This window comes from Lissotriton helveticus, chromosome 5_1 (assembly GCF_964261635.1).
Source record: "Lissotriton helveticus chromosome 5_1, aLisHel1.1, whole genome shotgun sequence".
Lineage (NCBI taxonomy): Eukaryota > Metazoa > Chordata > Amphibia > Caudata > Salamandridae > Lissotriton > Lissotriton helveticus.
In genome coordinates, this window is record NC_136065.1 from 1,214,550,268 (window position 1) to 1,214,562,567 (window position 12,300).

At 45.4% G+C, this 12,300-nt stretch overlaps 1 protein-coding gene across 3 annotated transcripts in view; it reads left to right on the plus strand.

The window, feature by feature from the left end:
• INPP5F (inositol polyphosphate-5-phosphatase F) overlaps positions 1–12,300 on the plus strand; it is a 1,146,251-nt gene that overhangs the window by 865,244 nt on the left and 268,707 nt on the right. For all 3 annotated transcript variants that reach the window (XM_078643924.1, XM_078643926.1, XM_078643927.1), the window contains one exon: positions 3,275–3,395. In XM_078643924.1, coding sequence (XP_078500050.1) covers positions 3,275–3,395 — 121 coding nt within the window. The remainder of the gene's footprint in view (positions 1–3,274; positions 3,396–12,300) is intronic.

Sequence of the window (12,300 nt, forward strand, 5' to 3'; positions counted from 1 at the left end):
TCTCTCTTATCTCTTTGAAACATTCAAATGTAAAAGGTACAAGACCAGCCCGTTTAAAGCACTGGCTTAAACACGTTCTCCACTCACACAGTCTCTCACCTACTCGCTGTATCTCTCCCATCTCTTATTCGTATTCACTCTCTGTCACTCCCTTCTACTCCCTCTCACCCTCCCTTGTCATTACGTTATTGAGATTACTTTCGAACTCATTTCCTGTTATTCACTCGCTCTCACTGTCTTTTTACCTAGCTGACTCTCATTCACTGCCTCGCGCTCTCTGCCACTCTAAGCAACTCTCTCCTTCACTTTTTCTGTCACGCTCTCCCATTGTCTCTCACTAGTGCTGCCCCTCTCGCAGTCACTCTGTCCTTCACTCAGCCACCCAGGCTTGGTCGCTCTCTCTGGCCCACTCTCGCTGTGCTCTCCCTCTCACCCAACCCCTGTTACTCCCTTGCGCTCTCTGACACTAACCGGCGCTCTCCGATGCCTAGTCAGCCGTCCCCTGTCCGAGTACTGTGCCGAGGGGGGTCCCAGCAGCTCGGGCCCCCCCGCACCGTGGGGGCTGCGGGGGCCTGTGTTACGCCCCTGTCTTTCAGATGCCCAAGTTACTACTTGTGTAACGATATATCTGTAAGAGACAGTAGTTAGTGATAGATTCCTTACCGCCCCACCCATCCTCCCCGGTCTGCGAACTGATTAGTAGGGTTAAGGTCATCCCTTTTAGGGCCCTAGTTTTATGCACCAATGGTCAGTATCTTGATTGGCTCTGCGTTCCTGCCGTGGAAAGTCTTGTACAGAACTAACATCAGCGCGCATGGGTGGTGCCCAAGTACTCTCCGTGACGTCATCTCGGCGCTGACGACGCCGGTGATGGACGCAGAGCCGCAGGACGCCACCTACTGACACGCAGGGGTACTGCTAAGCAAAACTTTCCGGATCCAGTCTGACGCCTGGGAAAATTCTAAGGTAAGGAATCTATCACTAACTAATGTCTCTTACAGATATATTGTTACACAAGTAGTAACTTGTGCTTCACCACAACCCCTTTTAGATCATTGAATCACATCTCATTTTTACGCCCTTATGTTATGCGACGAATTAGTTGTTCAAAGAGATAGTTTCCCATATGGAGCAATCACTTGTAATCAGGCATTGGCACTTTTAATTGAAAGCGCAAGAAATAAAACAAACCAAAGTACATTGAATCAACTTTTAATATGTTTTTATGGATGACCTGAGCAAACGTGATGTAGGGAACCAATTGCTATTTGAGTGCCTATCGGCTGATTTTTAATCATATCCTGGACGGAATTATAAATTTTATATATGAAAGTATTTTTATACATTTTGATGTTTGTTGTTTCATAAAACGATATAAACAAAATAGATTTTCCTTAACCGAGTTTGAATACAAATAAACACCCTCCCAACCCTCTGTTGTCTATCGACAGTTACAGGCTGGAAGAATATTTTTCATCCTCCTCCTAAGAGATCAAACGCAGTATGTCATCCCAGTGGCATTCATCCAGTCAGAAGGTTTAAGCTCAGTTGGGATTTAAACCACTTGCTATTTCTTCTCATATATATAAGCTACCCAAACTGTTGGCTTTGTTTGATCTGAAATTATTTTCTTGAAAATCAGTCTTCCTAGTTACCATTACTATTTCAACATGCACCAGAACTCTGTATGTCCTATACACCTCAGAATCTTAAATTGTCTTAAACCTGGACATAGGCTTTCTGGAACCACCATCTTAGTACTTAAATCATCCATCCAAAGAAGGTTTGTCTCCTATATATTCTGCAGAGGTGGTCATTCAAGACCATGGAATTTTGATCCTCTGGCCAGATTTGTCTCCTGGAATTATATATTTTATAGAATCTCTCCTTATGTGAATGTCTATGCGTGCTCCACCAGAGCTAAAGCAGCTTTAGTTACATTTTTAAGGCATGTGCCTCATGTCATTTCGCGGGCTACCTGACGCTCTTACTGCAGGCTTTACATTCAAGATGCTTCTGCTCAAAGCAATACACAAAGCATCCAGAAGGCTTTCAGACATCTTTTTGTTTAAGTCCTTTACTACCATTAAGCAGCCTGTTCCTAGTGTATACACGAAGGTGGGAGTAGATGAGACCCTGAATTTCATAGTAGGATAGAGTTTCTTTTAGGGTAAGTTGGGTAATTCAAGGCCAAGAATCAGTTTCCTCCTGGCTACCCTCCTAACATTGCTCATTGATTAAAGTAATGGTCTCTTCATTAGCAGACAAGTTTTCTTTTTGCAGGGGGCAGCAGGGCTGCAAATCTCATACATGTGTAGTACTGGCCCATGAGGTTCAGATGTTTAACAATTTTAAAAAGCAATTTCCAGTTCTGTCAGTTGGTGACAACATACCTACTGGCCAGTATAGAAGAGGACCTTGACATAGGAGTAGAGGAGTGACCAGAAACTTAAAGTATCCGTTCAGTATCCGTGCATTGAACAGCTAGTTCCGAAACATAGTTTAGATTAATGTTGTTGATTGTTGCTATTTCAACCAATTGAAACATGCTCTCTAAAATAGTTGACACTGTTTTTATTTTAGCTGCTAATTGTCCTAGGATAGAAGAGTGTATGAAGTGTGGAATTCTGAGCCTCCTTCCACTATAGTCTATATCCTACATATTTGGGTAAGGTAGTGCTGAAGGCAAATTCAAATATATTGCAAAAGATGCTGCCATACCTCCCATTCAGCTGACGAGATAATGTATCTGTTGGAACATCAAAAGGTTTTCCTTTTTAATACTGTTCCCTTGTTGTCTAAATACATATGTTGCTTGTTATATTTTTAAGTATCCATTAAGTAATGTCATCCCCATGTTTTCCTATTTATCCAGTAATGACGATCCTTAGTTGCATTAATTTGCAAAGAGATAAACTGGAGTGCCAATAATTAGTCAGAGCTAGAGCAAGTCACTGGATTTTATTCGGCCACCACTATGAAAGATGGGCCTACAGAATCGTCCTAGTGACATAATACATGTTTTAAATGGTGCAAACCATCTGCAGCACATAGTTCTGCAGTTAAAAACTTCAGATAAGTAACTTCTTGTTCTGATTAACACCCTCCTTTCAGAGATTAGTGGAGGTGACATGCATTGAACATTTTTGCTAGTACAGAAAAATTATTGCTGGTGCTCAATGTACTATTTCAAACTGTTCATAACTTAAATGTATTTCTGTGCACACGTTATTGCTGCATTGTTTACATGTTGTGTTTTTCCTCACTTTGAAAGGGTTGACAAAGCTGGTATTATCTGCAAACAGGATGGGATTTTTCGGGTGAATTGCATGGACTGCCTGGATCGAACCAATGTGGTGCAAGCTGCTATTGCAAGAGTAGTCATGGAACTACAGGCATGTATGCCTAAAATATATGCTATTTGGTATTGTGAAAAGAATGTTACTCTTGTGATGAAAACCTACTGATCTTTAACTAAATCATGTCAATTATAGTGTTTTACAGTTACAGTACTTAGGTAAAGAGATTGGTGATGTTGACATCAGCTAATGAAGTCAGCAAATTTATATATGAGGCACCACTAATGCCATTTTCTCTGACCATCTAAATGATGTTTTAGGCCGGAATATGTCAAAACAAAAAAAAACACAAATTGTCTATCTTAGTCCTACTTAGGAACTTTTACATATTTTGATAATGTTTAATATGTGTGTAATAGAGAATGCAAGACCAGTGACCCCCAACGAGTAGTTCATGAGCAACATGTTGTTCCCAAGATCATACAATGTTGCTCACCATATTGTCCATAGTTCTGTTTTTACCAGTGTTACACTTAGTAGGCGTTTTAGGTCGAAGCCTGACAAAAGCTGACTTGGGAATGCATTCCGACCATTGGCTTTGCCTTTTGTCATTCACATTTTCTTGCTTTCTATCGGCTGGCTTTAATTGTATTTGCCCAGCCTGCTTTGGTTTGTCCCTCTCATGGAGCATGGCCTGTTTACCATACCTTCGATAGGATCCGTCTGTTATTCCAGGAGTGTTTACATTCTGAAAACTATGTTGTTCCTTCCTCAGGAAGCATTCCAGGAGAGTGCATGTTTCCAGCTATCTCTCTTATATGCTTCTCTTCCGCCCCACCAACTAACAGGCACTGTGTCAGCTATCTTCCACTGTTTCTGTCTCCCCACCCACATTACTCTCTCTCCTACATGTAGCTCTGCCTGCCTTTCTGCTAAATGTTTTTAAAAGATAAGGCTTTTCCGCACCTATAGTATTTTTAATCTACCGTTCCATCGCAGATCCGTAAATGAGAAAAAAATAGGAGCTATGACACCGCCGCTGTGCTCGGGTCATTTCAGTACGCCCATAAGCTGAGACCTTTTTACTTTGTCGGTGATTGCTTTGCTAAGCGTCCTTAGTCCTACACATTTCACAAGCTCTGTTCAGGCAGGTGCTTAGAGGTAGTTGGGTGCCCATTTGGAACTTGATTTGCTTTTTAAAGCCAGATAATACATAATTAAATTGTTGGAACCAATTCACAGTTTTCTCCTTTAGCACTTCAGCCTTTTGTCTTAAATTGATTAACGTGCACATGTACATTACAGGCAATTGACAACAGAGGGCAGGTCTATAATATATATGCACTTGAGATTCACGTGCACAAACATGCACAATTGCAATGCCCGTTACACGTATCTAAATGTTGGACTCCCGAAGTGGGCAAAGCGAGGGGGAGTGTGAACGGAGAGGACATGCGTCTAACTCTTGACCTTTATTGCAATTGAAAAATATTTCTTTAATTGATTGCACTAAGTGGCGTCCACCATCTTGGATTGGAAATAAAAATATAAATTAAATGGTGCCAGTGTCCTTCAGTAGGTGTGCGCATTCATGGTGACGCATGTGCTTGCATACATCATCACATGTAGGAGCGTAATTAATGACGCAGTAGTTATTATTGCAATGGGGCATACACCCTATTTCTTTTTTAGTTGTCGATGGTGCACAACAACGTCAAAAAGCACTTGCAAAGCTAATTGGTCCCAAAAGCAAAACCTGTTGGCTTTCCCAATGCTTGTTATCTTTTGTTTTAGTTTTTAAATTCTAGACCTTTGTTGTAGGCTGAGGCCCACATAAGATGCTGCAGCCATATATGTTCTTCGTACATAGTGTGCCATGGTTATGCTAATCTAGTTCCTGTGGGCCTGGCTGGGTCTTCTCTAGCTTTCTGTTAGTTCTCAATTTGAAAATATGGATTAACAACATAATAACTAGGCAGCTAAAAGTCACAAGTGAAAGTTCAATCATGTTGCTTGCATCTCATTTAGTTAAGTAACTGTCAAGCACAACATATTTCTCCACAATTCAAAATTAATGTTATGTTCTGTACAAAGCTGCATTGGCTTGATGGATCTGCTGCTTGGGAAATAGTTAGTAAATGGTAAAGCCGGCCAATTGATTTCTTAAGCGGGCCATTATGGAATATGAGAAGTATGTATGGACACAGGGACCAGGGTGTAATCCTGACCAGCAACAAATAATCATTACAAGAACAAAGTTTGATATCTGGGCATTATGGAAAATTGCATAGTGTGCAAAAACGTTAGTGTACAGCAGCCTTATAATCAACCAGATTTCATAAACGACGCAGCTGTAGTCCTTCAGGCAGGCCATACAGCAAATCTTCAGAATATTGTATTCGAACACCACAGAGCAGCCGGGCCCACAGATGGGCGTCTTTCAACTAGTTTTCCCCAATGCCGACTACCCCCTTGGCACCTTCCCTTCTGGATAGGTAATCCAAGAGGCTGGACTCATTTGGAAATAAGTTGTTTTCTTCCCCCAGCCTGGCATTGCGGTCGGTAAATACTGGAGGCCTGGGCTATGCTCTCCCAGTCAGTCAAGGATGGGAGAGATTCAGCAAAATTCACCATACAGTGTGGCCTAGATACGACAGATTCCTGGGGCAGATCACTTTCAACAACAGTGGCCTTGAGTGGCCACACCTGGCTTAGGACAACTGACTTCTCTGGCAATGTCCAAGCCAATCTGATGGACATGCCCTTTGATGGAACTCTCGTGCTACGGCAAGATCCTTTGGCCTCTCCTCCATTCCTGTGGCCAGTCTTCCTTTCGCCCCGTTTGTGGCAATGGAAGGGGTTTCCAGCCGTGTCAGCCCTATCCCAGCCACCGTCCTGCACAGACTGCCCAAGCCATGCGGGAACATGGACACAGTGCATTCCGATCCAGGAATGGAGGCCTGAAGTCGTAGGTTCCCCTACCCCCGGCAGCCTCAGCCTCCAAGCACTCCTAGGCTTACTCTGCAAGACCACACTACCCCAGTTGGTGGGAGCATTCATTTTTTTTTTAAATTTTTTTTTTCTTTCATTCATTCATCTTCTCCCCCGCTGGAAATCCATAACATCGGACAAGTGGGTCTTCCAGGAGGGCTATTCTCTTCCTTTCCTCTCTTTTCCGCCTCTCATTCTGCCAAATCAGGAAGGACTGCCGGAGGATTATTTAAGGTTGCTCTAAGAGGAAGATTCAGCACTCTTGGCCAAGGGAGCTATAGAAAGGGTCCAGGTTTCAGAAGTAGACAGCGGCTGTTATTCCCGCTACTTTCTGATTCCAAAAAAGGACAAAGGGTTGCTGCCCAATTTGGATCTTCGGGCCGTCAATCTCTTACTCAAGAAGAAGTTGTTCAAGATGCTCACTCTGGCTCAAGTCTTGTCTGCCCTAGATCAAGAAGACAGGATGGTAGCATTGGACCTGTATTTTCACATCCCCATCCCGCAGTTCAAGGTAGGCCGCAAGCACTTTCAGTTTACTGTGCTCCCCTTCGGCCTTACCAGTGACCCTCGGTTGTTCAACTAGGTGATGGCGGTGGTCGCAGCTCATCTACGCAGGTTAGGGTGTCAGTCTTCCCCAAACCTCGACGACAGGCTGTTGAAGGTGTCCTCGCCCTAGGCAGTCGTCTCCCACCTTCAAACTACGGCCAACCTCCTGCATTTGCTGGTGTTTTCTATAAACGTGCTGAAGTCACACCTGATGCCTTCTCAGATGCTCCCTTTCATTGGGGCAGTTCTGGACACAGTGCAGTTTCAGGCCTATCCTCCTGAGCAACGAGTCCAGGATATTCAGGTTATGATTGCGATGTTTCAGCCCCTATCCTGGATTTCAGGGAGACTGACTCTGAGGCTGTTGGGCCTCTTGACCTCCTGCATCCTGTTTGTGAAGCTTGCTAGGTGGCGAAGACCTGATGTTCCAGTGGGCACAGCATGAGGAAATTTCACCAACTTGGTCCAGATCTCGGAAGGAACTGTAAGAGCTCTACAGTTGTGGTTGAAGAACCGCAATTGGGTCAATAGCAGACCTCTCCCCCTTCCCCAACCAGATCTGACAGTCTTGACAGATGCGTCAATTCTGGGATGGGGCGTCCATCTCAGAGAGATGGAGATCAGGAGACACTGGTCTCAGGCGGAGACGGGGCTCCACATAAATTTGTTGGAGCTCCGGGCGATTCAATTGGCATTGAAAGCATTTATTCCCCCTGTCAAGGGGAAGCTAGTGCAAGTGTTCACGGACAACACCACCGCCATGTGGTACTGCAACAAGTAGGGTAGGGTGAGGTTGTGGACTGTTTGTCGAGAAGCCCTGTGTCTCTGGACATGGCTAGAACAGCAGGGCATAACCCTGGTGGTTCAACACCAGGCAGGTTTTCTGAACGCCAGGGCAGACAAACTCAGCTGTTCATGCCTAGCGTATCATGAATGGTGTCTTCAGTCGGAGTTGGCGCAAGGTCTCTTTCATTAGAAGGGAGTACCTTGGTTAGATTTGTTCGCCTCCGAAGAGAACGTGTAGTTTTAGCAGTACTGCGCACTGGAGTTTCCAAGGGGGCTTTCGCTCGGCGGAGCCTTACGTCACGAGTGGAGCTCAGGCCTGCTCTACGCCTTTCCGCCCATACCACCACTCCTGCCCAGGGTTCTGAAGAAGATCAGGAGCAACCGGGCCCAAGTCATCATTGTGGTTCCAGTCTTGGCAAGAAGGGTCTGGTATCCACAGCTTCGGAGGATGAACATCAATCCTCCGATCAGGCTGCCCCTTCGGGAGGATCTTCTGTCACAGCAGCATGGGAGGGTTCTTCACCCGAACCTGTCAACTCTGCGCCTTCATGGGTGGAGATTGAGCAGCAACAGCTGATAGCTTTTGACCTTCCTCCCGAAGTCTGTAATGGTATTCTGGCGGCCAGGCGGCCCTCCACTAAGACTGTGTACGCCTGCCTTTTGGCAGAAATTTGTGTTATACTCAACAGAAAGGTCCATTGACCCTCTGTCTGCTTCTCTTTCTACTGTGACTTTGTTCATTCTGACCCTTGCCCAACAGGGCTCTGCTTTGGGAACACACAAGGGTTACCTTTCTCTCTGTCTGCTTTTTTGAGGCTGCCAGGCCAGCCCTCTCTCTTCAAATCTACCATTGTACATAGATTTCTGAAAGGGCTTGCTTACCTGTTTCCACGTGCACCCTTTGTTATGCCACAGTGGGACCTTAATTTGGTCTTCACCTACCTGATGTGCGCTCCTTTTGAGCCTTTCCACAATTTTCCCCACTAGCTGTTGACCATCAAAACAGCCTTCTTGGTTGCGATTACATCAGCCCGAAGGGTGAGTGAGCTGCAGGCGTTATCTTCCTCGTCTCCTTTTTGCCAGAGGTTGTGACCCCTTTCCATCTGGGTCAGTCCATCACGTTCTCCACCTTCTTTGCTCCCCCGCATCCTTATAAGGAAGAGGACCGTCTCCACCAGCTGGACCCAAAAAGAGCGTTGTTGTTCTACCTTGAACGCACAAGAGAGTTCCGGGTGGATGACCAACTCTTTATGGGTATGTTGGAACAAAGAAGGGAAGGGCAGTGCAGAAAAGGCCCATCTCTCGCTGGGTCATTCTGTGCATCATGATCTGTTATGCCCTGGCAAAGAAGAAGCCCTCAAAGGCTGTGACTACAGCCTTGGTTCGTGGTGTCCCAGGCCAAGACATCTGTCAGGTGGAAACGTGGTCATCTTTGCATACATTTGCAAAACACTACTGCCTAGACGGTCAGGTCCGCAGGGATGGGCACTTTGCCTGTTCTATCCTGCAGGACTTTCTAGTATAGAATATTGGTCAACAACCCGCCGCAGGGATGGTATGGCTTGGGTATCTAGTTAAAAGTTTAGGAATCTGCAGCTAAAAGTCTCTTTCAGATGAACAAGTTACTTACCTTTAGTAACGCATTATCTGGTAGAGACTCTATCTAGCTGCAGATGCCTTACAGCCCCACCCATGCCTCCCCGCTTTGCAAACTAATATTGTAGAGCTGCGGTTACTCCCCTTTTCAGGGCCCTAGATTTGCACACGACTAAGTCAGTTACTTCGTGGCTCTGACGTCCACGAGCCTGGGTGGCACCTATATAGGCAGTATAGCGTCATAACCGACGCTACCGACAACGTCACGTGGAACCAAATGGAGCCACCCGACAGCGCGTGCAAGGGGTATTGCTCAGCAAATGTTTAGGGATCCTGCCTGATGCTTGGCAAATTCAGTGGAAAGGAATCTGCAGCTAGATAGAGTCTCTACCAGATAATGCGTTACCAAAGGTAAGTAACTTGTTTGTTAAATACAGAAATGCTTTGGCTCAGATGTTCCGAAACTGAGAAGATTAACCAAATATATCTTGAGAGCTGGTCTGCACATAACCGATTGTTTGGCATGCCATTGGCACAAGTGCGGTGATCCAGTGCCATGCATAGATTCGCACCACATGATTCTCTGGGGATGTGTAGACATTCCTTATGGGCATGCCATTAAAATGCATGAGACACTTCACTGACAGAGCTCAGTCAGCGTTGGAACACTTCAAGGACAGCCTGGGTCTGTTCTCTCCCCCATGCCAGTCTCATTAGCAGTACCGGAAGTTCAGAGTACGCTTGCACAGTTTCACTTACCACCAGAAGCAATCCTTGCAAAAGCCAGCACAGCCCTATTGTGGCTCAAAAGTATGTCACTGTAGCAGCAATTGTGGACACCACTATGGCAGCAGTCTTCCTCCTGGATTGCCATAACTGCAGCCACGCTGCTTTCATTTCCCCATTAATGGTCACACTTGAGTGGTAGGGGGGGGCAGAATATATTTTTTCCTATCTGGCTGGTGGGTTATAACATCAGATCAGTAGGTTCGGAGAGGTTATGACCTGCCCTTAATTTCTACCCAAAAGTCAATAGATCATGCAGTTACTCTTCTGCAGGATGCTAAGTTGCTTTTTGCCACTGAGAAAGGTCTGGAGGTGGTGAAAGGTAGGGTTTTTTGCTCCTGCTATTTCTTGGTGTGTAGAGAGAATGGGGAGGGGGACTCAAACCGATTCTAGAACTTCACCCTTTGAACTACAGCTGACGGAAGGCAATTTCAAGATATTGAATATGGCCAGGTCCTTTCTACTGTGGGTCCCGGAGTATTGAATGGTGTCCTTGTACCTTCAGGATGCATAATTTCATGTGCCTGTTCTGCAGTCTCACAGATGCTTTGTTTGATTCATTTTAATTTGCCCTCCTACACTTTGGCCTCACTTCTGCCTCCATGGGTGTTTACAAAGTTGATGGCAGTGGTCATGACCCATCTTTGCAGGTACGGCACCCATATATTCCTGTACCTCAGTGACTGGCTGCTGAAGGCAGGCTTGTCACAGTCAATCGTAGACCATTTCCAAAATGACTCTCTTCTGTGTTTCATTCCTGAAGGTTTCCATCAGTAAGCTTATATCCCAACTGTCGGAGGATTCCATTCCTATAAGCCAGTTTGGACATGGTGGAGTTCAAGGCTTTTCTGCAGCTGCAGAGAGTCCGGGACTTTCAGGTTATGATTTTGATGTGTTTCGTTTTTTCATTCGTTTTGGCTCAGATGGTTCAGAGACCTCTTGGACTGTTGCACTTGAACATCTTAGTGGTCCCATGTGTCCACTGACACATGCTCGCTTTGCAGAAGAACCTCCGCCTGCCATGAGCACAGCAACAGGGTCACCTTTTGGATAGCGCCTGCATCTCAAAGGAGCCAGCCTGGGATCTTCAGCGGTGACAGGTGACACTAACCTGTCTTGTGGCAAGCCAATATGACTACACCACTCAGCATTCACAGTAATTATGGATGCATAGTCTTTGGAATGGGTCTTTCATCCTTGAGAAGTGGAAATCAGAGACCTTTGAGGAGAATCTCCATGTCACTCTTCTGGAGCTTTGTGCCATTTGTTTGGCTCTGAATGACTTCCATCCATCAAGGTGATGCTGGCTCAGTTCTTAATATTTAACTAGACCACCATGTGGTACTGCAACAAATAGGGCGGTTTGGAGTTGTGCGATCTTTTAGAGGGCTGAAACTTTAGGGAATCTCCCTTGCAGCCAGGAATTTGGTGATCTGACAGAATACCAGGGAGGACAGCTCAGCATACTGCATTTGGCAGACCACGAATAGCATCTCCATCTGGAGGAGTCCCAAGGCATCTTTGCCCAGTGGATAGACCTTTTGTCACCAACAAGAACACAGTGTCACAGTTACTGCACATCAGAGTAGCCACAAAGAGGTTGAAGGAAGTGGCCCGATTAGGGTCACCCAGGTCACTCACGACCACCTCTATCCATTCCCAATAAATAAAGCATCGGTCAGACAGTAGATAATACAAACCAGTTAGTTTATTGCTAATATGCGGCAGCAGAGCCCAGTCTGACCAGTCTCCTGAGATGACTGTCGAGGAACTGACCCCCTTCTACACAGTGTAACAAAACATACATTTCCAACTCCTCTAAAGTCCCACCCAAACTGGAATTTTCCAGCTCAGGCCCCGGTGAACAAAAAAGGCAAACAAGCATGAGAGATGGTACAGGGCTGGGTACATGCTATCTCGACCCCAAGGCCATTCGGCCGGTGTCTACCATCCTAATATGTGGGAACGAGTCTAACTAACAGCAAAGGTGTGCAACAATAGATAGTATATTCATTAGTGCAGCGAAGCTTCAATCTTGAGAAGTACAAGCTGGAGGCGCTGGGTCAGCCTTTCTGCTGAGGCGAGCATCATGAGACAGAAGCTGGATCTTAGTTACAGAACAAGATGGTGCCAGTAAAGATGGCGCCATGAATGCTAACTTAACACGGGATAAAGTTTAAACATAGCAAAGGGAGCATTTCGATTCTTTGCATTACGGAAATAACATTTCAAATCTAACAAACCCTCCTTTTAGCATTCATGCTAAGCTTTATTGGTGCCATCAGGTAAGGGTCTT